This window comes from Coffea arabica, chromosome 9e (genome assembly GCF_036785885.1).
Source record: "Coffea arabica cultivar ET-39 chromosome 9e, Coffea Arabica ET-39 HiFi, whole genome shotgun sequence".
NCBI classification, from domain to species: domain Eukaryota; kingdom Viridiplantae; phylum Streptophyta; class Magnoliopsida; order Gentianales; family Rubiaceae; genus Coffea; species Coffea arabica.
The window spans coordinates 28,576,355-28,598,126 of NC_092327.1; the positions used below are offsets into that span (position 1 = coordinate 28,576,355).

Here is a 21,772-nt window from a genome sequence, read left to right on the forward strand (position 1 = left end):
TATGACCAACTTAAACAGTTTGTAACATACTATTTTATATATAGTATTCGTCGGTGCCATTAAATCTTGGGCATGGTTAAATTTTACCACCATGCGCAAGCACGGTGTTCCTCTCCTAGTAAATTTTATTTGTGTATACCATATCAATGCAAAAAATATACCCATCTCTATAAGTATGAACCCACATTATACGTGAAATATATCAATCGTACCTAACCTGACCTAAGCCAACTGTACTTGTCCCGTTCCCATATATGTGTGTGTGTGCCCATGCACGCGTATTCCTAAAAATAATTTAATTAAAGGAAATACAAACGTGAGTTTTTGTTCCTCTGAATCTACTCCAGTTAGCATATAAAGATAAAACAAACATGAGTTTGGGCTCGTAAGGCAAATGTGGATGGCGTTCTTTGACTAATTCCTTTCAATTGTGTTCAAGAAGCAGAAAAGGCAGCTTAATTAGATGAGTAAACGTTTCCCAACTTAATCAAGCAAAGTCCATCTTCCATCACAGATTTTACAGGAACTCCTACTCACTTTCTTTGCATTAAAATGACTAGGATCTTGGTTTTCAACATAAAGTACATTGCATATGTGGCTAAATTTCTGCTAAGACAGCATAATATGATAACATACTCAAAACATTTCCTTCAGCTGAGAAGAGTGGGTTTAAAATGAGTACAGGCAAACCAAACGAAAGAAACACACCGGAGCCAGCCCCCTCAACACTTAGCTAAGGAAGATTTACAAGTTACTCAGAAAGCAGCCTTTCGTATATATTATCAGGCTTGGATTCCACATTTTCACCATCCTCTAACTTGTGTATTGGCCTAATTTTACACCATCCGTTCTGCTGGAAATATAGCAGCATTGCCAATATAACCACAATTACGCCAATGGTTACGTTGCCATGCTTGTAATATGATTCCACACCCAAATACTCAAATTCAAGCTCGCTATTGGTGGGATTTGGAACAGGATCACTTGCATAATCGTAAGCCTGGAGCACCAGTCTGATAGTCGTGAATCCCAAGTAGTACAGTTTTCTGAGAGGCTTACCTTGGACTCCCCATACAGCATTTCCAATGATTTGTGGTAGCAAGAAGCAATCTTGAACTAGCCCGCCATAGTTTTCCAACTCTGTCCACCATCTTTGCAGCCTTCTGATGTTAGCACTTGCAACACTGTTTTCTGACTGCAATAGTAATGGAATTCCATATATTCTGCGGATGGTGTGAAGGGTGAAAAATCCGAGCATATGAATGAGCAAGAATAAAAGGAAAACCAATTTATCGCTTGGAATTCTTAGATTTAAGTTTATAGCTTGACCTTTCCGTAGCTTTCGCGATTCCCAGACTCTCTGCAGAAGCTTTGCGGTTTCCAGAAGTGCAATCAACATTAGAAACTTGATGAAAAGGTCAAGAGATTGAAATATATGAAAGTTCTGAAATTGATCATATGCTGAGCTTTTGTATGGTGCGAATTCTTTCCATCTGAGCAGCACTTCATCACCTGTGATCAATGGGATGCTGAAACCAAGAGCATGGAGTCCAAGCATGACCAATGATATATAAGCCGTGGTGTGTCCCTGATTCTCAGTGTAACGTAATTGGCCATGAATACAGAGAATTGCCATCACAAGCAACAGGACACGAAGCCCCTCCTCGAAGCCTTTCCGTACCATTAAAAAATCAAACTTCTTGCTATAGGAAAGCAGAAAGGTGTTACTGCTTATTGGAGAGAGATAAAGTGAATCTTCTTTAGTTCTTTGGCTGTTGATTGAAAACTTGATATTGGGATTCAATAACCACCTGGCGTTTTTTGCAGAATATTCCACTTTGATTTCAATTGAGCAGTCCATCCCTCCTTCAAGGTCTCTGTCATCATTATTGAAGCCTTGAAACTGTAGTACATCCCTGCAGCCGATCAGATACATCTGTCCGAGGGTTGGATCATATATCCCCTCAAAGAAAAGAGAAACATTAGAAAATTGACCACCTTCAACTTTGAGATGCCCTGAGACTTCAATTTCTTCAGAAATGGAATGGAAGGCCTTTTCAGCTTCAGGATTTTCTTGATACGAGTGTGGATCATAGCGTCCGAACAATGAACCTATGGACAGAAGCACCATTTTGACATTAGTCTTCGGAGCCTGGCTGTTTGTCAAAGTCTGTGGAGCAGCCCGGACTTCAATTGACAGAACATCAGTTAGGAAAGAGAAACTGGCAATATCTTCGCCCTTAGATGTTGGATATTGGAGAATTGAATTCCTCAAAATTCTTTCCCAATTGGAAGGCTGGCTTCTACTCTGGAACTCCCTTGCCTGCTTTAGCTTCGTGTAGGTGTATGACCATTTAAAGTGATTGTCCCTCGGGTGCGTACTCGTAAACTCAATGGGAGTAGTCAACTTCTGAAACATAAGAGAAGCATGTCCATCTGCTGGATTGATGCTGCTTATGGTACCCACCACTCTACTGTGTTGCTTGATAGAAAAAGTAAGAGGGAAGTATAGAGTGATCCGAGACTTGCAGCTATCTGAAAGATAACCAGCAGGTCCAATGCAACCAACCATGCAGAGCTGCCCATGAGAAGAATGCCACCTTCCCTCTGAAGAAAGTGTCATGGTGGAAAGCCCTGTTCTTTTCTCTTCTTCCCTATAGAGGTATTCTGATTTCTGTATCACTCTGAAAACAGCAGATACCATTGCGGTCTGGAACCCCTCTTGATCAGTGCCAGGCTCGCAGACTAATTCCTGAATCATAAGCCTGAGTTTGTCAGAACTATTATAACTAGCTTCTATCTCATTGCCAAGTAAGAAAGGGCCAATCTTGCTGCTACCATTAGTAATTCTGACAACATTTTTCCAGGTGGATGCAAATTCAAACACTTCGTTCCAAACAAATTGCCTCAAGTCCTCACAGAAATCATGTCCTTTAAACATCTCAACATCTTGAACATCTTGATTGATCAAAGAATCAGGATAAGGATAAGGACTGCAGGCCCTTGCCACAAGTTTTTCAGATCCAAACCTGTACTTCGATCCATCCCCTGGCTGGGAGGATATGTGAACTTTATCAAAGTATGCTGGTTTTCCCCTCTGGTTTAAGCTTTTCAATTCTCCAGAGATGCCTCTGCTGGTCAAAGTGAAGGTCTTGGGATACTCAAGAACAAGAATGATCTGATCATCCTGCAAGGTGGAGGGCAGGTTGTTGACTTTTGGCTGGCATGGACTCTGCAGATCTCCATGGTCACACGAATCTAGTTTCTGAGTAGAATCCTTTGGAATGGTTGCATTCCCCAACAAACACATCAATCTCCTCCCTCCATTCTCCTGGGACTCAAGATAGATACCTTCAAAGATAATTGTGAGCTTATTAATGCCCCGCTCCAGGTAGAGCTTTGGGGACCAATCGTAAGGCTTGTATGAAAAAGAACCACTTCTGATTCTTCCAATTTCCATTACACCACTTACACTAACTGTGTTTTTAGCTCTACGAGCCGGATCAACATCGTTGACCCAAAAAGAGACTAAATTGAGTGGAGGGCCATAGCCAAAAGTGTTACTAGGCATTTCCCTGCTATCAATTGGCAATAATGGTACTCCACCTGGTTCCTGATTCCAATCTCCATTCCTGAAGAAGAGCTCTTTCTTCATTCTTCCGCTTCTATTATCGTCGGGCGGTAACTCTGAAGCAGATGAAATAAGAAACCCGCAATGCTTTTCAACCTCTGGGAAACGAGCATAAGAATATGTGTTTGAAGGATTGTCTAGTGTTGGAAAATCATCACGAAAGTGTGGGTATGAAATTGCAACTGGAACAATGAGAAGCAGCACTAGTAGACCCCATAGATGATGAATCTCAAGGCACAGAATATTGCCCATTAGCTTTTATTTTGCTCCCCTCTCTTGCTGCCTATGTTCAGTATATCACCAAACAATCACCTTGAGGAAAGGATATCTTCAACTAGTTCAAGATAGCTAAAAATGCAACAACAGGAACACAAAACTGAGATATGTCCAAAAGTGGAGATTTGTGTTGGTTTTGCCACTCCTGTTTTTGATCCTCTTCTGTTTTGTTGGTTGACTCAAGATGATAAGAACTCTACTAGTTTCTTTTTTTTTTTTTTTTTTTTTGGATAGAGTTGACTTCTTAGTTTCAAGAATTTTTACGGAACAAACAGTTTTAAGACTTAAAGTCCTTAACATACCAAAACTTGAAACATTAAGATATTGCCTCCTAAAAAAATATTAAGATATTGTCAAATTACAATTACATGTGTAATATTTCATAAGCCAAAAGGTGGGTTCTTTTGTAAGGGGAAAGGCTCCTCTGTCTTTTCCCTTCTTGCTCCCAGACATGGAAGTGAAGATTGAGACCAAAATGCAACAATTCTAAAATGCGAGGGATCAAATTTGAGTGACTTAAAATGTTTATATTGATAGTATGATAGTGTGGGTTATTTTCCCAAGTAATTAAGCAGCTTGCTTTTTTTTCTTTTTTGTCAAGCGGAAACATCTACACACCGTTCCCACTTTAATTTATGCTAAGAGGTCCAACTGGGGCAAGAAGACTAGAAGGTACCAGTCCATGAGAGGGATGCACTAATACATTATCTTGCTTTACCGTCAGAACTACATTTATACTTAATTATAGGCTTTGTTCCAAGTGGGTTATCCCTTCAAACATCAACGGCGTTGAGTGTATTTGAATTGTAGATTATTTGGGATAATTTTTTGAATAAAAAAAATACTACATTACATTTTTAATGTGATGTATGTGAGATAAAAAATGCAACAGATCTTCTATTTCACTTCCTATGCTACACTTTTGTCTCACTTTTTATTCTATTGCTATTTCTCCTTCATAAATATCGTATTTTAATTCTTTTTTGTTTCCTTAAAATCCAACAACTATTAATTGAATAATACACAAAATTTAACAGATTCAAAAAATTAAAATACACAAAAAATGAGATTTTTCTAATGAATTTTTGCTATATTTTTTATTTTCTATTATATACTATTTTTTTGGAAACTGTTGTATTAATTTAATGAATTCAAAAAATCAGAAGACACAAAAAAGAGATTTTTTTTTAATGAATTTTTTCTATATTTTTTATTTTCTATTATATATATTTTTTTAAAACTGTTGTATTTATTTTTTACTCAATTGATAGTTGTTGGATTTTAAGGAACAAAAAAAAATTAACATACATTGTTTGTGAAAAAAATTAGCAATGTAATAAAAAGTAGGACATAGGATAGCACAGACAGCGAGACAAAAGATTCATTGCAAATAAAAAGGTGGTTGAAAAATTATTTTCTGGCAATCTCAATTATACTCGTTGCAGTTTAAAAAGGTGGTGTTCCCACATAAACTATTAAGTATTGAATTGGTCTAAAGTTTGATGTCAAATTTTGCTGCCCAAATTCAAAAGGAATAAAATATCTTACAAGATTCCCCTAAAAAACAAAATATATCACAAGAAGATCATGGTACCGTGGATCCTGGGTCATCCATATTAAACAATTCATTGATTAAAAGTTAGGGTCAAATTACTACGAAACTACCTAACGCCTAGTTAAATATATAAGCTTATTCCCGAAGACTCCATAGCTATTTGCCAAATCAGGTTTGACTTATTCGAATGATCTGTCTTGGAAGTGAATCAGTGATTAAAGTCAAGATAACGTTCGACTAAAGAGCTTTTTTTCTTTTTAAATTGTCTATTTAAATGCAACAACTGGGCATTTATTTGATCGTGTTAAATTAGTGCCTGCATGAATATATATATATATATATATATATATATATATTGTCAAGAACATGGAGGTCTATGACTTTATATTGCTGACCAAAAGATTAGTTTTAATGTGAAAATGAATGATAAGTAAGAAGAAACTTTGCAGTAATTTAGCCACTGACCCTTGAATTTGCTTTATTTGTTTATCAATTAGTATATACTCGAGATTGATCTTTCTGCTGCTAATGGCCAAATTAATGCTTCTTTCATGGTAAATTTTAGTTAGTGTGTGGTTTTTCCTTTCTATTTGCATTAACTTTTATCATTATCATTGTCATTACTCTATAAGAAAAAGTATGATGAGCAAAAATATTCTATAGCACATAAAACATATTAAATATAAAATGAAAGTTCAATAGACTATAATTAGGAACAAGAAATTTTTAAAAAATAAAGAAAAATACATTAAAAAATGTGAAGGAATAGACTCTATACTTTTTAATTTATTCACTATTAATGTGAGGCATTCAAAACCATAGTTGAAACTTTTGCAATTTGTATGATACTTGAATATGAATATATATATATATATGTATATATTCTTTGACTTCCTATATAACATGTGCAATGTTACCTTAGTTGCTATTTCAAAGTTATAGTAATCAAAGAAACGAAGAGTTGATTTGTTATAAGAAATTTGGTAAAAAGAAAACTCAATATTTTTGTAATTGTTATTCAAAAGTAGTACTAATTAATTATAAAATAGATACTAATGGTATACTTTTATAAGAAAACTAATTGTTAGTTTGGTGTAAGATGCTTCATTGAGATAATTTAGACAAAATAATGAAAAGAATTACGGTAATTATGTTTAGAGGGCAAAATAATATAATTTTAATTGACAACTAAAATTATAGGGACGCAGCTGCCCCTGCCCATCCCCTTGTGTCCATCCTTGAGTGTAAACACTCTGTGATTTTAATTTTTATTATACCTAAATTACCCTCATGTATTGTTTATTAAAAAGCAAATTTCATTAATGAGATTGCTACAAATCGTCTAGCTTGATTTAGTTTATATCACAGAAATATGCACTAACTAGAAATAAAAAATCTACAATTTAACAAATATAATACATTTGAAAAATTATGATCAAATCTGAAATATACAAAGAAATTCCAAAATGTCTTGTAATAAGATAAATCAATGCAACTCACTTCTGTACGTGTTATTGTTGTCAAATCTAACTCATCAATTGTTTTAAACTCCAATAATGAAAATGAGATGTGTCAAGATAAACCTAAGATCAGATCTAACAAGCCTATTTGAAATAAGTTCCGATCTAACAACAAAATATATAAGATAACAAAAAAGAAACTACACAAAAATCTCACTAGGAATCTCTAGTAGAAATAGAAATCTCTTGCTAAAAAGTCGTAGGAGAGATTTTATTGGTAATACAAAGTAAAAACTGAGTCAATAGGAGAAAGGCCTTCTAAAAAGAAGAGAAGAAATAGAAAAATGTTAGAGAAGAAGATAGGTAGAGAGGGAGAGAGTGGCCTACCCTCATGTTTTCTAACTTTGTATTTTAATTGTGGTACTAATTAAAAAATGAAACATTTCACTTGATTACATCTCAACAATGTTGGTAATTAAAATTGAAAACTCTCCTTTTAAAACTATTTACAACCCTCTATATCCATTTATTATTTGTGAAAATTTCTCACTCAAAGCCATCATAAAAAATTTTCATTAGCACAATTTGAGATTGTAAAGAATATCGTATAAAAAATAGATGCTCTAAGGAACAAAGAGAAACGTATGAAAAGAAAAGAGTTCATATTCATCTATATTTTTTCACATAAAAGTCATAAGCCAATTGTACAATTACGTACCTTTTATCTTTATTAGGGAAAAACAAAAACAAAAGCAAAAAGAAAACAACCCAACTATTCTACCAATCTAGTTTCAATTGATAGCTAAACAACCAGCCTAAGATAATTGAACATTATGAATTACTTGCACTCTCATTAACAGGTACAACATTTAGATAAATTTGCAAATGGTTTAAATTCAATGATCATTGCAATTCATTTTATCCAATTCAAATTCATAACAAAACTAAAAAGTTGAACAGCTAGTAGGAAATAAAAGAGAGCACTTAAATGTCAATGCAACCAACGAACATACCAACAATTTAGTTAATTTGAGATGACAATTCATCTCACCCACATTCAAGAAAACTACAAAAACATTTCATATACTTCACCTATAAACAACCATTTGATTCTAATTTAGTTTTTCAAACTTTAGTTTATTCTTTTCTATAAGATTAATAGGAAAATTGAGGCCTTGTTGTTTGTGCTTTATGTGGCATTATCTTCAAACAAAATTATAGGAACAATAAAAGATACATAAAAAAGGAAAAATCCAGGTATCTTTGCCAATGAAATTTCAATTGATGACAAAGAATAGCCATATAGATATAATTACAGCTAAATATGATAGATTATAAGTATCCTAATTAAGTAAACACAATTTTGACAAAAAAAAATTAAGTAAACACAAAGGACACATATACAAAAAAGTATATATTTATATGAAATAAAAAATGGTGCAAAAAAATTAGTGTAGCTCACTTCATAATAAAGAATTTTAGCATAATGCTAACAAATTCAACTCAGATAATATTAACAATTAAGGGTAAGAACAGCAACATTAGTAAAAACATGAGAATATTAATAAGGGATAATTTCAGAATTCTCCCTCGAAGTTTCTAAAAATTTCACATAAATACCTCCCCTTGATTGACATGCTTGATATCAAAGTCAGCCCCTGTCATAAAAATGACTTCAAAGTGAAGCAAAAGTACTTTACACATAATTTCTTTCAAATTTACCCTCCTTATCTCTAGAAAAAATTAATTACACTTTTGGGTGAGAAAAATGCCAATAAAATATAAAGGAAAAAGATTGCCACCAGTCTGATCCTTTCACGACTGCAAAAAAGGAAAAAAAATAATAATCTATGCTTTTAATTGTTATCCCAAGAAGATCCATTGCAAGAGCTATTGGTAATGTAATGGATTTTTCATGCTAGCACGTAAGGCTAATGAAGGTGCCAAAACAATTCGTGCAATTTTTAAATGAAGGTATCTATAAATAGAGTCATCTCTAACCATCATCAAGTAGCATAGAGGCACGTTCATAAGCACAACATATGATCTTCTATGAAGTTTAAATCTTATCCATTGCAAGAATTAACATGATAAATAACAATCAATACTTAGAAAACTTGTAAATAGGTTTAATAAACCAAAACAGTTTTGATCTTTTACTTCTAATGATTTCGATGGAGCCTAAATTGTGGTATATTGGTCACCTTTTTGCACAAATTCTTCACCAGATGAAGAATCACAAATAGCTGAGCCTCTAGTTCTTGAGTTTTTTTTTTTCTAAAAAAAAATTTTTAGTTTTTCTTAGATAATGCTATTATAAGCGCTACTTGGCACATTAAGCATATATACCTCTAGTTATTTCGTGCCAAGTAGCAAAGAAACATATTTTCAAGCAATTTCTTTTTCTCATATTTTCAATATTTTTTGGCACAAAGTTTTGAGGGTAATTTGGTAATTTGAAGGCTCCTGATGGAGACATTTGGTCACATCCACATGAAAGGGAAGGTCAATGCAATATTAAAAGGCGTTTCTATGAAATTATCAGAAACCTTGAGCGAGGTTTCTGAAATTATACATATTAACAATTTTGATCAAAGTTCGATCCGTAATGCATCAAAAAAGTCTCAAGAAAAGCTCAAAAATAGTAGATCAAAGAGTTCAAGTTTAAATAATATTTGTAATAATAATCAGTTAAAGCAACTAAAATTCGTGAAGATATTGTACTATGAGGTAAACAATCAAAATTTCACACCGAATTTTAGTATCGAAAAGATGTTATATTTGGGTTATTATAAGTATTACTTGCGGGGCAAAAAGTAAATGATGTACTCCCTCCGTCCCATTGAAGTCATGCTTTCCTTTTTGGTCTGTCCCAAAATTAATGTCACTTACTATAATTGGCAATAAAACTTTGCCTCATTTCCATCTCATGCCCTTACATATACCAGATTCCTTTTAAGTTTTTGATGGGTCCTATAAAACTACAAGAGTTGCTCTAATATGCGTGAGTCTCACCGCAAATGCAAACAATGGCCGTGCAAGCTACTTTCTAAAAAAAATGGCTGGACACATTTGTAAAGTATGGGTCCCACACATCTTGTCATCCTTGCTTTTTCTTTCTACCACTCAATGGAGTAATGCACGGAAGGAGTAATGCACGGAAGGGCCAGCGCTGGAACTTAGACCAAAATGCGACACTGTTGAAAAGAAGCTCAAGACCCGAAGTGCGACATTCATTTCGGGACGGAGGGAGTATCTATTAGTCAAAAACGAAACAAGCTAGTTTAGTTGATAAGATCGAGCCACTTATTTAACAAAGACTGTGTATTCTAGTCTTATTATCGAAGTAAGGATACGTGAGGACTATCTTGGTAGATAATATGTAAGAATACCTGTAAGCGACTTATAGTCTTGAGAGGATGGTGGTGACTAATCGAACCACACAAATTTTTTTTCTACCGAAAAAGTTAAAAAAAAAAAAAAAACTACTGGTCAAAATGGCAAAGGGGAGAAATAAGATATCAAGGAAGAAGAAAGTCTGCAAAACAAAAAAAGACTTCTTTAGGAGGAAGGAATGAACTCAAACTTGGGTGTAAATGAAATTCTGATCTACATTATATCATAATCGTTCTTATGAAGTTAACGTTGATAAATCAATCTACTTTTCTACACGAAATCAGAAAGCATACAAAAAGTATTCTAAAATGACTAAAAATTCCACCACTCACTAGAACTTGAGTCACTACATAGATTTGGCTGTGACTGTCTCTTGCCGTTGGATGAACTTCTGGTGGCTCCGCTCTTGCTGTATGTACAACACTATCGCTAATCCAGTCATGATGACTACAAATGTAATATTGTGTGCTCTAGAAGTGAAAAGCAAGTCCAAATTCACAAATGCAGCCGCATCAGAGTAGGGATCTATTACTGGATCTCTTACGGAGTCATAAAGATGTGTAACAACCCTCATCAGAGTAAATCCAATGTAGTAAAGTTTCCCCAGGGGTCTAAAAGGAGAATGGGATATCACGTTTTCAACAATTTGAGGAAGCAGAAATAGATCTTGAATGAAGCCCATGAATTCCTGTGTTTTGTATGTCCAAATTTTCTCCAGTTGTGTGTCTCCAATTCTGCTGATCACGTCCTCGTTCTCAAAGATACTCCTATAGAGAAGGAAATAGCTCAGCAACCCAGGTACAAGAATTACAGCAATAATTTGGCGAACCCTTTTATCCTGAGGAACTCCTATGGGTTTGGAAGGGGAATCAGGATGAGGTTGCTTACGAAATTCTGTCACCTTGCGCATAAGAGTTGCGGTCATCACCAATGCAGTTAAAACAAGAAGCTTGGCAGTGTAATCAAGGAGAGTCAACAGTTGGTCATATCCAAGGAGGCCATATTGGAATTGGCACTCTTTTTCTTGCAACAGAAATTTGCTGTTGGAGAGCACTGGGTATGCATAGCCAAGAAATTGCAAGGAGAGCATGATAACAGATATATAAGGAATGCCATCCACATTTTTCTTCATGTAAAGCAGCTGGCTCGAAATGAGTGCAATCGATGCTGTGATCATCAGATTCCGCAGGATCTCTTCAAAAACTTTTCTAAAGACTGCATCTTCTTGGTGTTCGTTATACGGAAGCATAGAGGTCTGGAGTTCTATTGGATGAAAATACAAGGAATCATCTTCATTCCTCAGGCTTGTGATGGTAATTTCTGCTTCAGGATTGACCAACCACCTCAGTGCTTCATCTGGGTACCGAATTTTTACCTCAATCAAACAGTCAAAGCCCCTCTCAAGGTTCAATGTACTAGTTTGAACTGTGACTCTCCTGCAACCAATTAAGTACATCTCTCCTGCAAGTGGATCATATACGCCCTCCAGAAACAACTTTGATACATTCTTGTAATCCTTCTCCGTGAATTTGAGAGGTTCTTGTGTGAACATGAGAGAAAGTGAAACATTCAGGACCTCAGACTTTGAGACTTTGACAGCATTATCGGAAAAAGCAGTATCTTTGTGCAACCAGGGATTACGGCGACCCATGGCTAGAGGACCCAAAGCGAGGACCTCAAGTTCAATGAAAACGTCAGGCTTATGGCTGTTATACGAAGATACAGGAGTTCCATAGCATGAAATACGAAGGTCATAAGAGAGAGAATTTATCTCATAATGAGCAAATACATCTTTGGCTTTCCACAAAGATGAATAACTCAGAACCAACCTTTTGACATCAGCTACCAATCTTGGAAGCTGGATTATTTTCGCAGGATAGGACAGAAAAAATGGTTTGATAAGATTGACCAATCCAACACTTTGGCTTCTTTTCCAGAAAGCTTCAGCCAGTTCAATCTTTGAGTAATTGTATAAAAGAAAATAACTACCATACCAACCATGGACCAATCGGAGATCTGAAGGACGCATTTCCAACTCGAACAGTATTGGATCATATGAGTTGTCTTCACTGCTAATGCTGGATATGCTTCCAAAGATGATGCTCCTCTGCTTGATGGAAAATGAATGAGGAAAGTACAATGAGATCTGAGAATCACATCCTTGAAGTCCAGAACTACTGACTCCAGGACACCCCACAAGGCAAAGATGCCCTTTGGAGGCATCCCATATTCCTTCAACAGCCATTGTCATGTCTGAAATCCCTGTCCTTATACCTGCTATATCTCCCTCCATCTCTGCAGGAAATGCTCTGAAAAGTGCAGCAATCCTGGCGCTGTTGCTCATAGTTTCACATATGAATTTCTGCATGATAAGCCTAACATTTTTGTGAGTACCCCGTCCTAGGAAAAAAGGCCCGAGTCTACCAGTGTTGAAAAATCTCCAGTTTGGTACAATGTTGAAAAGATATCCTGAAAAACTACGCATGACAATACAGAATTCAGTGTTGTTAAATCTGTTGGCGCCATCGTCATCAAGATCCTGCCTAAACAATCTTAAATCACAAGTTCTTGACTTGAGTTTTTCAGAGCTGAACTTGTATTTTGAGAAAGCATTCAGCTGAGAAGATATGTGAATGACATCAAAGTACCTAGGATTCTTTGGCTCATTCAAACTTCTAAGTTCTCCCAAAATTGCTCTCTTTGTCAAACTCAAAATATTAGGATAATGAAGAACCAACAACAAGCGACCATCCTGCAAGAGTCTGGGCCGGTTGTTGCTCAAAGAAACTGTAAAGCTCGACGTACCAGGAGCTGAGGTCCAGAAAGGCAGAGTTGTATTCCCCAACATGCAGAGTAAACGTTGTCCCCCATCTTTTTTGGTTTCAATATAAACTCCTTCAAAGTCAATTTTGAGGACAGACATACCAGGCGCCATATAGAAGTTGGAACGCGGATCATAAAGCAAAGTGCTGTTCCTGGCCATGCCAATACACATAGTCCCGTGGAGACTGACAGCATTTTTCAACTGATGGACTCGATTAACATCCTTTACCTCAAATCCTACAAGTCTTAGAGGAGAAGAGACAGACAAACTATCTCCTGGAAGATCACTGTCATCGAAAGGTACCAACGGTGATCTACCAAGTTCCTGTGTCCAGTCACCTTGGAAGAAGGAAAGCTCCTTTCTAATCTTATAACCTCTAACATCATCAGGTTTTAACTCGGAAGCTGAAGATAGAAAAGGGCTGCATTCCTTTTCAATCTCAGGTAACCGGTTGTATGTATGGACTACCGGAGGATCATCAAAGTAAATGGGCATATCAGATATTGCATAGCTAAACAGTGCAAACAACTCAAGTAAAGTCCAGAGACAAATTTGCAATGATTGATTCATTATTGCAAGAGTCAATTTAACTGCTAGAGTTATACCGTAAGTACGTCTTCCTGGATCCAAGGTATGAGGAAAGATGTTGAATGAAAGGACTAGATGACTAATACTGATGCATTGAAACTAGAGACTGCTGTAGAGGTACTAACCTCAAAGAAGGTGTCAGACTTTCAGCTGAAATTGTGAAGTTAAGTTCTTGTCATGGTAAAATTTGCTCTCGAGACTTCTCCAAGTTTGAGCTTTTCCATGAAACTGAGTACCTTTACTAGAAGACCCTCCCTAAGATCAGAGCTGATATTGCAGATATAGATGTATTGTATCATACCATGAAATTACAAGATTTTTTTTTTCTTCTCTTTCCCCACCTAAAGAAATTGAATTAGAGCCCAAACATGAGAAAAATTCAAAGTCAACTAATACTGTGAGCCAACTTGTATGAATTGAAACAGCTGTCTTTAGAAATCTGGAATAGTTTAACCTATTGGTAGCAAAGAATCAGGAATATTTTGTTGAAGGTCCAAAGTCCAAACCGACTCTAGTTGTGAAATTTGAGTATGCAATATAAAGTGGCGGAGCCACATTTACCCAATTGCACCCTCTCAATTTTTTGAAAACTCTAAACTAGCCTGTAAAAATTTTAAAAATATAGTATTACCCTGCTCTTGTTCCCCCAAATTTTTTTAAAAGTATTTTTTTTAGAATTAATCTTTCTTACACTGACAGTGTATACACTATCAGCGTTGGATGAATGACAATTATGCAAAATTTGAATTTGAAATTCAACTTTTATACATATGTCATGAATCTAACGGTAATAGTGCATGCACTGTCAGTGTATATAAAATTTACTTTTTTTTAAGTGGGAGGTTTTGCATCTAAAACATTCTACTAAATCTACAAGCGCCCACTTTTTTTAAGTATATTATGTTATCATAACGCCCTCACTTTTCCTCCTCTCAAGCCCCATCCAAAACCTTCCCTCTCTATAGCGGCTTCCCAACAACAACAACAATCCCCGCCACAGCCCCCAATTTCGCAAATTCCTCACCGCCCAGCCCAGATGCTAAAACCATCTCTTCTTCCTCAAAAAGCTATATCTGGGTCAACCCCAATAGCTCCAGGTTATCAAAGCTCAGGCGCAATTCCTACGAGTTCAGGTATTAAATGAGATGTTCGAAGCAGGCTTTGAGCCTAATATCTATCTATGTCTTGACTTCACTGATGCAGTGTTATGGGAAGGCCAACCGCAGGGTTTAGGCATAACGCCTGATGAGAGATTCTGTGGCTGTCTTCTTAACGTAATGGCTCTCAATTGCACCAATTCAAGAACTTGATAAGTTGACCAGATGGATTGCATCGAGGAGAACAATACATTGAAGGTGACAATCTTTTTTTTTTTTTCAAAATAGAGTTAAATAGAAAAAGTATATAAACTCAAGGTATCATAACAATTGTCATTAATATTAATATGTGCACTTACACGATATATTAGATGTGATTTAAATATTGTAATGATATTGTCCAACAAGTATTTATTAAAAAAAATCATAGTTAATTGCAAAAGGGCATAGGATAATTATTATTATTGACTCTTATAGATAACAGTATTGGAAGCGATATAAATATATCAAAATTTTCCATAAATAAAAAAAAGTTTTTTAATCGGTGATAGCAGCAGTTAATTAATTAGCAGGGTTCTCTATCAATTCTTTTCAATATTTGCTCCCCCCCCCCCCACCACAACAACCCCCCCAAAAAAAAGGGTTTATGACAGTGGTTATGGTAAATGGTCTCGAAAAGCTACTTGTTCAATTTTGCTCACAATATTTGTAATCTTTTAGTACATAATAACCAAAAGATTTTTTGTTTTTTTCTTTTTAAGTGAGTAGCTATATATATATATATATACACATACATTTTTATCTTTCCACTCTATTCTACACTCTTTCCATCCCAACTTAATTAATGTGAGCAGCTATCATTATTGGTCATAGTTTTGATTGTGAGTAGCTATCTTTCCTCGGCCTTCCTCATTTGCTTTTGGCTTTCTTTCATACTTTGTACGATTTACCTTTTTTTTTTTTTCTTTTGGCTGCCGGTAAAGGTAAATGTAATTTTAGGATCATATCAGGAAACATACAAGCAAAAAGTCTTTGAAGCTAGCTATCTAACTCATACATTGTCTACTTAAAATAAGAATTAATTTTTTATACATTAAAAATGTAGTGGTTCTTTACATTAATAACTTTAAATAGGATAGGGCGTCACTCCTCCGCATGACTCAAAGCCACCGTATATTAATACACCCATATATTATAGTATATTAATACACCCACCATATATTTATGCACCCATCTTACCTTACCTTACCTTACCTTATAGTATACTACTATAAAGCAGACAATCATTTCCACCCTCCTTCCGTACTAGTACTGCATGCTATCCGGTTGCTAACATAAAGTGCTCGCACTTTTTTCTACCTGTTGACTACTCCTATCTAATTCAGCCATTTATCAGCATCGAGTTTAGTACATTGCTGCCTACATCCCTTCCCCACTCCCCTACATCGCCACTGACTGCCTTCCTCATCAACCATGGCTGAGAAGGTAAGCCAATTCTCTTGCTAGCTTTCCAAACCATCCCTCAAATGTTCTTTTTTAGTGTTTGTTCAATCTGAAAATTTTAATTGCAAGTCTATGACAGCACATACAGCGTGAGATATGCTTCTCTTTATGTCAAGATCTCTAGCCACATCTCTCAGCTAAACTAGCAGTACCATATAATTGTGCATCTTAATTTTACATTTCTTGATTGTTATATATATATATAGATATGGATGATTAGTTTGCTCCGATAATATACAAACCATACAGGTCACTGTAATGAGACTCAAGGTTGATCTTCAATGCCCCAGCTGCTACAAGAAGGTCAAGAAAATCCTCTGCAAATTTCCTCGTGAGTCTCTTATAATTATCAATTCTATCTCTTATGTTTTCATTACCGGTATACTAGTAGTTCTTTGGAGCAAGTGCAGTTGGTTGGAGGACATCCACCGTTCCACCGACTATGTACATAGGCATATGCACCACCATGAGCTACAAATTTTTTCTTCCCCCTTCTCCATAATTATTAAGCGAGTTGAACAACAAAGGTTAGGTAGTGTGGCTTATGAAACTACTAGTGATCAGTTAGTGGCTTTAATTTGTATGGACAAGAACTTGAGTTTTTCTTTTTTTTTTTTTTTTGGGTGATGCTCAATTTTTTTGGACAAGAGAAATCAGAGACCAGGTATATGATGAGAAGCACAATCTGGTGACCATCACCGTGGTGTGCTGTAGCCCCGAGAAAATCCGCGACAAATTATGTTGCAAGGGTGGCAAAGTCATTAAGAGCATTGAGATTGTGGAGCCACCCCCACCACCCGCGAAACCCAAGGAGCCCGAGAAGCCCAAAGAGCCAGAGAAGCCGAAGGAGCCCGCAAAGCTCAAAGAGATAGATAAGCCTAAAGAGCCGGCGAAGCCTAAAGAACCCGAGAAGCCTAAAGAGCCCGAGAAGCCCACAGTGGTTGTGGTTGAAAAACCAAAACATCCCGACAAACCCTCATTTGAACCGATCCTAGTAATCCCACCACCGCCACCACCAGCACCGGTTCCAGTTGAACCGTGCTTGCACCCGCCACTTCCAGTGGGGGTCTGTTGTTTCCCATGTTCGGAAGGGTACGGCGGGGGACCATGCTACTATGGGTACGGGCGGCCCGTGCCCCCGGTACCCAGTTATGATAGCTATGGTTATGAGCACGGGTATGGGTATGGGTATGGGAACGGGTATCCGTATAGCCGCTGCGATTATTTCAGTGAGGAGAACACTGGGGCCTGTACGATTATGTGAGAGGAGTAGAGAATTTGATGAGGTTACCTTACTGTGATCCTACTACAATATGGTATGATATGGCATGAAAACTGAAAAGCATCCAAATTAATCAATTAATTTTGTTTGATGGGTGGTACATGCAATGAATGCATCGAAACAAAATAACAATACTACGTAGTTATGGCCTTAGGCCCCTCATAGACCTATGGAAGGATGAAGAAAATAATAATGTGTATATGATTATGAACTATGGAGGGAGGGAGAGAGAGAGAGAAATGTGCGGGCTTATTCAAGTTGGAGGTCAATTACAATAAGCTTTCGTATGTACCCAAATGAAAGCCGTTACATCAAATTTTCCTTTCATTATTTATAATAATAATAATAAGATAATAAAAGTTTTTTACTATCATCATTATATGCATTAAAAGTGAAGGTGCTCTCTTCTTCTTCTTCTTCTTTTTCGGATTTCTCGCTTTGCTCTCTAGCAGTAGTAGTTCTTTGTCAGAAATAAATTAAAAACAGAATTACAAAAAAAAAAAAAAAGGTAGTAATGTGCTAGTGTAACAGGAATGCAGAAAAGAGCCAGCTAGTAGTACTTAACAAACAGTTGGTAAAAGTGAAAACGCATATTAATTTGCATGATGCCATCTTAAATGGTCGATGCATTCAGCGGGTGAATTTAGTTAAATTGTGGTTAAGATTAATTGACGTGCAATGCAATGGATGCTTGGTTGAATGTATTTTCGGAAAACGGCATTGGTATATATGAATTATGATGAGAGCGTTTGACGAAATGAATGGGATTTGGTTCGGGACCGGTGGTTGATTGAAGCAAGTGAACCGACCGCATGTAATAATAAAATGTGGTCAACAAAAGAACAACGTTAGTATGATCATCATCAATGATCAACCAACCTTCCAGATAAGTATATAGTAACAGACAGCCTCGCTCGCTCACTCTACTAGATTTAATTAATTAATTTAGGTTTGGTTTCGTTGTCTGTAATAAATTGTCAACGGTCCAGAATGCCAATCCGTCCATTATTGCAAAAAATAATTGAGGTGCGACGTAATTCGTTGTTCTTCCAAATCTTAGGCCTGTCAATCGCACCTAATGAGCTGGATTTTCATAAGTTCAAACTCATTTCATTTAATTATGCATTACTAATATTGGCTCTCAAGAAAAGTCTTTAGATATATTTTTGTATTTTGCAATTTATATATATTTAGTATTTAGTAATAATATATGTGGATATATAATTATACATAATATCAAAATATAAATATTATATATCTATAGGTATTTAAAGGGCCGGACCTATATCGGGTTTGAGCCTCATAAGGCCCAAGCTCGGCTCATATTTAATTCGGGCCTAATTTTTAGGCTAAAACTCAGATCGGCTTACTAAAAGGTCGGACTCATCGGGTTTTTTGTCAGGCCGAACGAGCCGAGTTTGGGCTGGCCCGGCCCTATTGACAGTCCTACCAAATCCTTCCATTTTGGTCTAAAAAGGCTTTTAATAATTCTCAAATGCGACTTTGTGGTTGGGGGTTTTGGATAGACATGTCAAAATGGCTGATTTGGATAGGTTTGGGTTGAATAAAATGGATAATGAGTATAAGTGAATCAACCCATTTATACACATTTAATTAGATGGGTATAAATGGATAAGTCAAAAAATGAATTGAGTAACCCAATTATCCAGTTATAACCCATTTATTTTAACTTTTATAAACTCATTTAAATTCATTTTTGCAAACTAAGTTATCAATTTATATCATCCTTTGCATCTAGCATTAGTTTTAAATATTTGCTTATAATGCACAATAAACCAAATTACCAATTTTTTCTCCATCCGTACTCTATAACGCAAAATTATATACTATTTAATAATTGAACAATAAAAATATAGAAATTTGAACTAAGAACTATAAAAGTTAACATAAAAACTTATTCCAAAAATTTTGAACTCCTAGCATTTTTTCTTGTGTAAATTAAAATTTTCATTTTGGAAAAGTAGGAAAAAAGGCTAAAACTTGTCATAAATTGGTAATGCTGAAAAATGAGCAAGTTAATAAACTAAGAGAAAATAAAATAAAATAATAAAATCAATCAATAATAATAATAATAATAATAATAATAATAATGAAACAAAAGTAGTTAACATCATGATAAAATGAAGAATCTGAAAAAAAAAAATGGGTGGATGAAGAAAGGAGATTTGGGGAAAGACAATTTTAATGGGTTAATTGAGTTTAAATGGGTATTATTAGGTAACTCATCTATACTTATACGTAAAAACTTAAAATATCCATACCCACCTATTTATGGATGGGTATGAGTAAATTTAATTAAATGAGTTTGATTGCCACTTATGCATAGCATCAAAGTGACCGCCACTGGACTTGCGATTAGTGTGACATAATACTATAACTTGCAAGTCCCTCAAGTTGAAGTCCTTCTACTTGCAGCACTGGTGAAGTCTGATCTCTCTCTCTCTCTCTCTATCTCGATTGGAGTTGGACGAAGGAAAACGACGCGATAGGTGGTGCCGGCTCTCAAATCTCAAATTTTGCTTAAGTCATGCTTTTGTGGGGATTATGAATACGTGAATGATGAGGTAATATAAATATATTTTGGAAGGTGAGGTGGGCTTATCAATTCAAAGGCAGCAACGGAGTGTGGATGTTGTGGAGGGGAGGATAAGCCGTCACTGCTCCGCACAACTCAGCAATTCCAAGCCAGCATATACACCTTATTACCTTATGTACTACTACAAAGCAGACAATCGCATCAAAATTCAACGCCCCCTTTCATTTCATTTCATTTCCACCCTCCTTCCTTCCATGCTAGTACTGCAAGCCGCCCGGTTGCTATCCTTCTACATAAAGCCCTCGCACCTTTGTTCTACCTAATTGCCTCCTACCATCTAATTCTTCAACCATTTATTAGCATCAGTTTCGTTTATTGCTCTGTTTTTAAACTCGGACCGGACCACGTGTCATCCATCCAAAGGATAGACGGTCCGGATTTGATCTTGGAGGAAAGAGAAAGGGCAATTCAGTAATTGGGTTGCAGGGCTCGGGTTTTGACCCGGTTTGACCGGAAAAATGAACCTGGTCTCTTTTTTTTTTTTATACTTTTTTGAAAGGGCAGAATATTTTTAATATGATGTTTTGATCCTTAAGTTGTTAAAAATTATTAACATACCTCAAATATTTCATACTTTATAAATGTTGTCTTAAAATTTGGTGTTATTTTTCAATTAAGTCCATAATTTTAATTCTAAACTTGTTAATGCTTATTAAATAATATAAATTGCTACTTGATTGCTCTAATTTATTTGTATTTTCTTGTTAAATATATTTGAAACATCAAATATATATGAATATACCTTTATTAATATTAACATGTTATTAAGTATTTTACATATAATATTTTAATTTTTAAATAAATTTTATTTATGAAGTCATCCGGTTCAACCCCTATCGAACTCAGTTGAACCCATTGACCCCTGATCCCTGAACTCGATCGAATCGATATCCGGTCCGGTTCTAAAAACATAGGTTTATTGCTGCCTACATCCCTTCCCCACTCTCTCTACTCTTCCCCTCCCCCAGCCCCCACAAAAAAAAGAGGAAAAAATTTTGAGTTTTTTCATTTTTTTTGGACGAGAAATCAAAGACTAGGTACATGATGACAAGCAAAATCTGGTGACCATCACTGTGGTGTGCTATAGTCTGTAGAAAATCAGCGACATATTATGTTACAAGGGCGGCAAAATCATTAAGAGCATTAAGATCATGGCGTCACCCGAGGAGCCCAAGCCGCCTAAGCCGCCCCAGGAATCTAATCCGCCTAAGGATGTGGTTGAGAAACCAAAAGAAAAACCCTGTCAACGGTAGTTGAAAGGCTGAAGATTCTGGCGCCCAAAGAACCTCCTAAGGCACCTGCACCGGCCCCAATAATCCCACCACCACTACCACGAGCACCGGTTCCAGCTGAATCGTGCTCGCGCCAAGATCTTCTTTTTCTCTCCCACGAAAAAGAGGCCAAATCTAGTCTTTTCCCTCAGAGGAGTACATTTTATAATTTTTAGTTTCTTTTGTCTGAATAAATTCTCTTTTAGAATGATTCCTAGGATGCCTTAGTGAGAGTTTTTTTTTTCCTAAATCATTCTAATTAGAGTTTTATT

General features: G+C 35.9%; 3 protein-coding genes across 6 annotated transcripts; 1 reads left to right on the forward strand and 2 right to left on the reverse strand.

Moving 5' to 3' along the window:
• Positions 1-970: 970 nt before the first annotated feature.
• Positions 971-4,064, reverse strand: LOC113709477 (uncharacterized). The gene is made up of 2 exons (XM_027232249.2): positions 1,330-4,064; positions 971-1,223 (listed from the first exon to the last, which is right to left on the reverse strand). The coding sequence occupies exons 1-2, from the start codon at positions 3,881-3,883 to the stop codon at positions 1,117-1,119; spliced, it is 2,661 nt and encodes an 886-aa protein (XP_027088050.2). The 5' UTR covers positions 3,884-4,064; the 3' UTR covers positions 971-1,116.
• A 6,600-nt stretch (positions 4,065-10,664) lies between these two features.
• Positions 10,665-13,712, reverse strand: LOC113708265 (uncharacterized). Its single transcript, XM_027230727.2, has one exon. It carries the CDS (start codon positions 13,710-13,712, stop codon positions 10,665-10,667), a length of 3,048 nt encoding a protein of 1,015 aa, XP_027086528.2.
• Positions 13,713-14,643: 931 nt separating this feature from the next.
• LOC140014813 (uncharacterized) lies at positions 14,644-17,703 on the forward strand. 4 transcript variants are annotated; one of them, XM_072066307.1, is made up of 4 exons: positions 14,644-14,863; positions 14,934-15,085; positions 16,580-16,661; positions 16,981-17,703. In XM_072066307.1, the coding sequence occupies exons 2-4, from the start codon at positions 15,053-15,055 to the stop codon at positions 17,592-17,594; spliced, it is 729 nt and encodes a 242-aa protein (XP_071922408.1). In that variant the 5' UTR covers positions 14,644-14,863; positions 14,934-15,052; the 3' UTR covers positions 17,595-17,703. The 4 variants fall into 4 exon arrangements, with proteins under 4 accessions (XP_071922408.1, XP_071922407.1, XP_071922409.1 ...); XM_072066306.1 differs by having other exon boundaries at positions 14,946-15,085; XM_072066308.1 differs by having other exon boundaries at positions 14,957-15,085.
• The last annotated feature ends 4,069 nt before the right edge of the window (positions 17,704-21,772 follow it).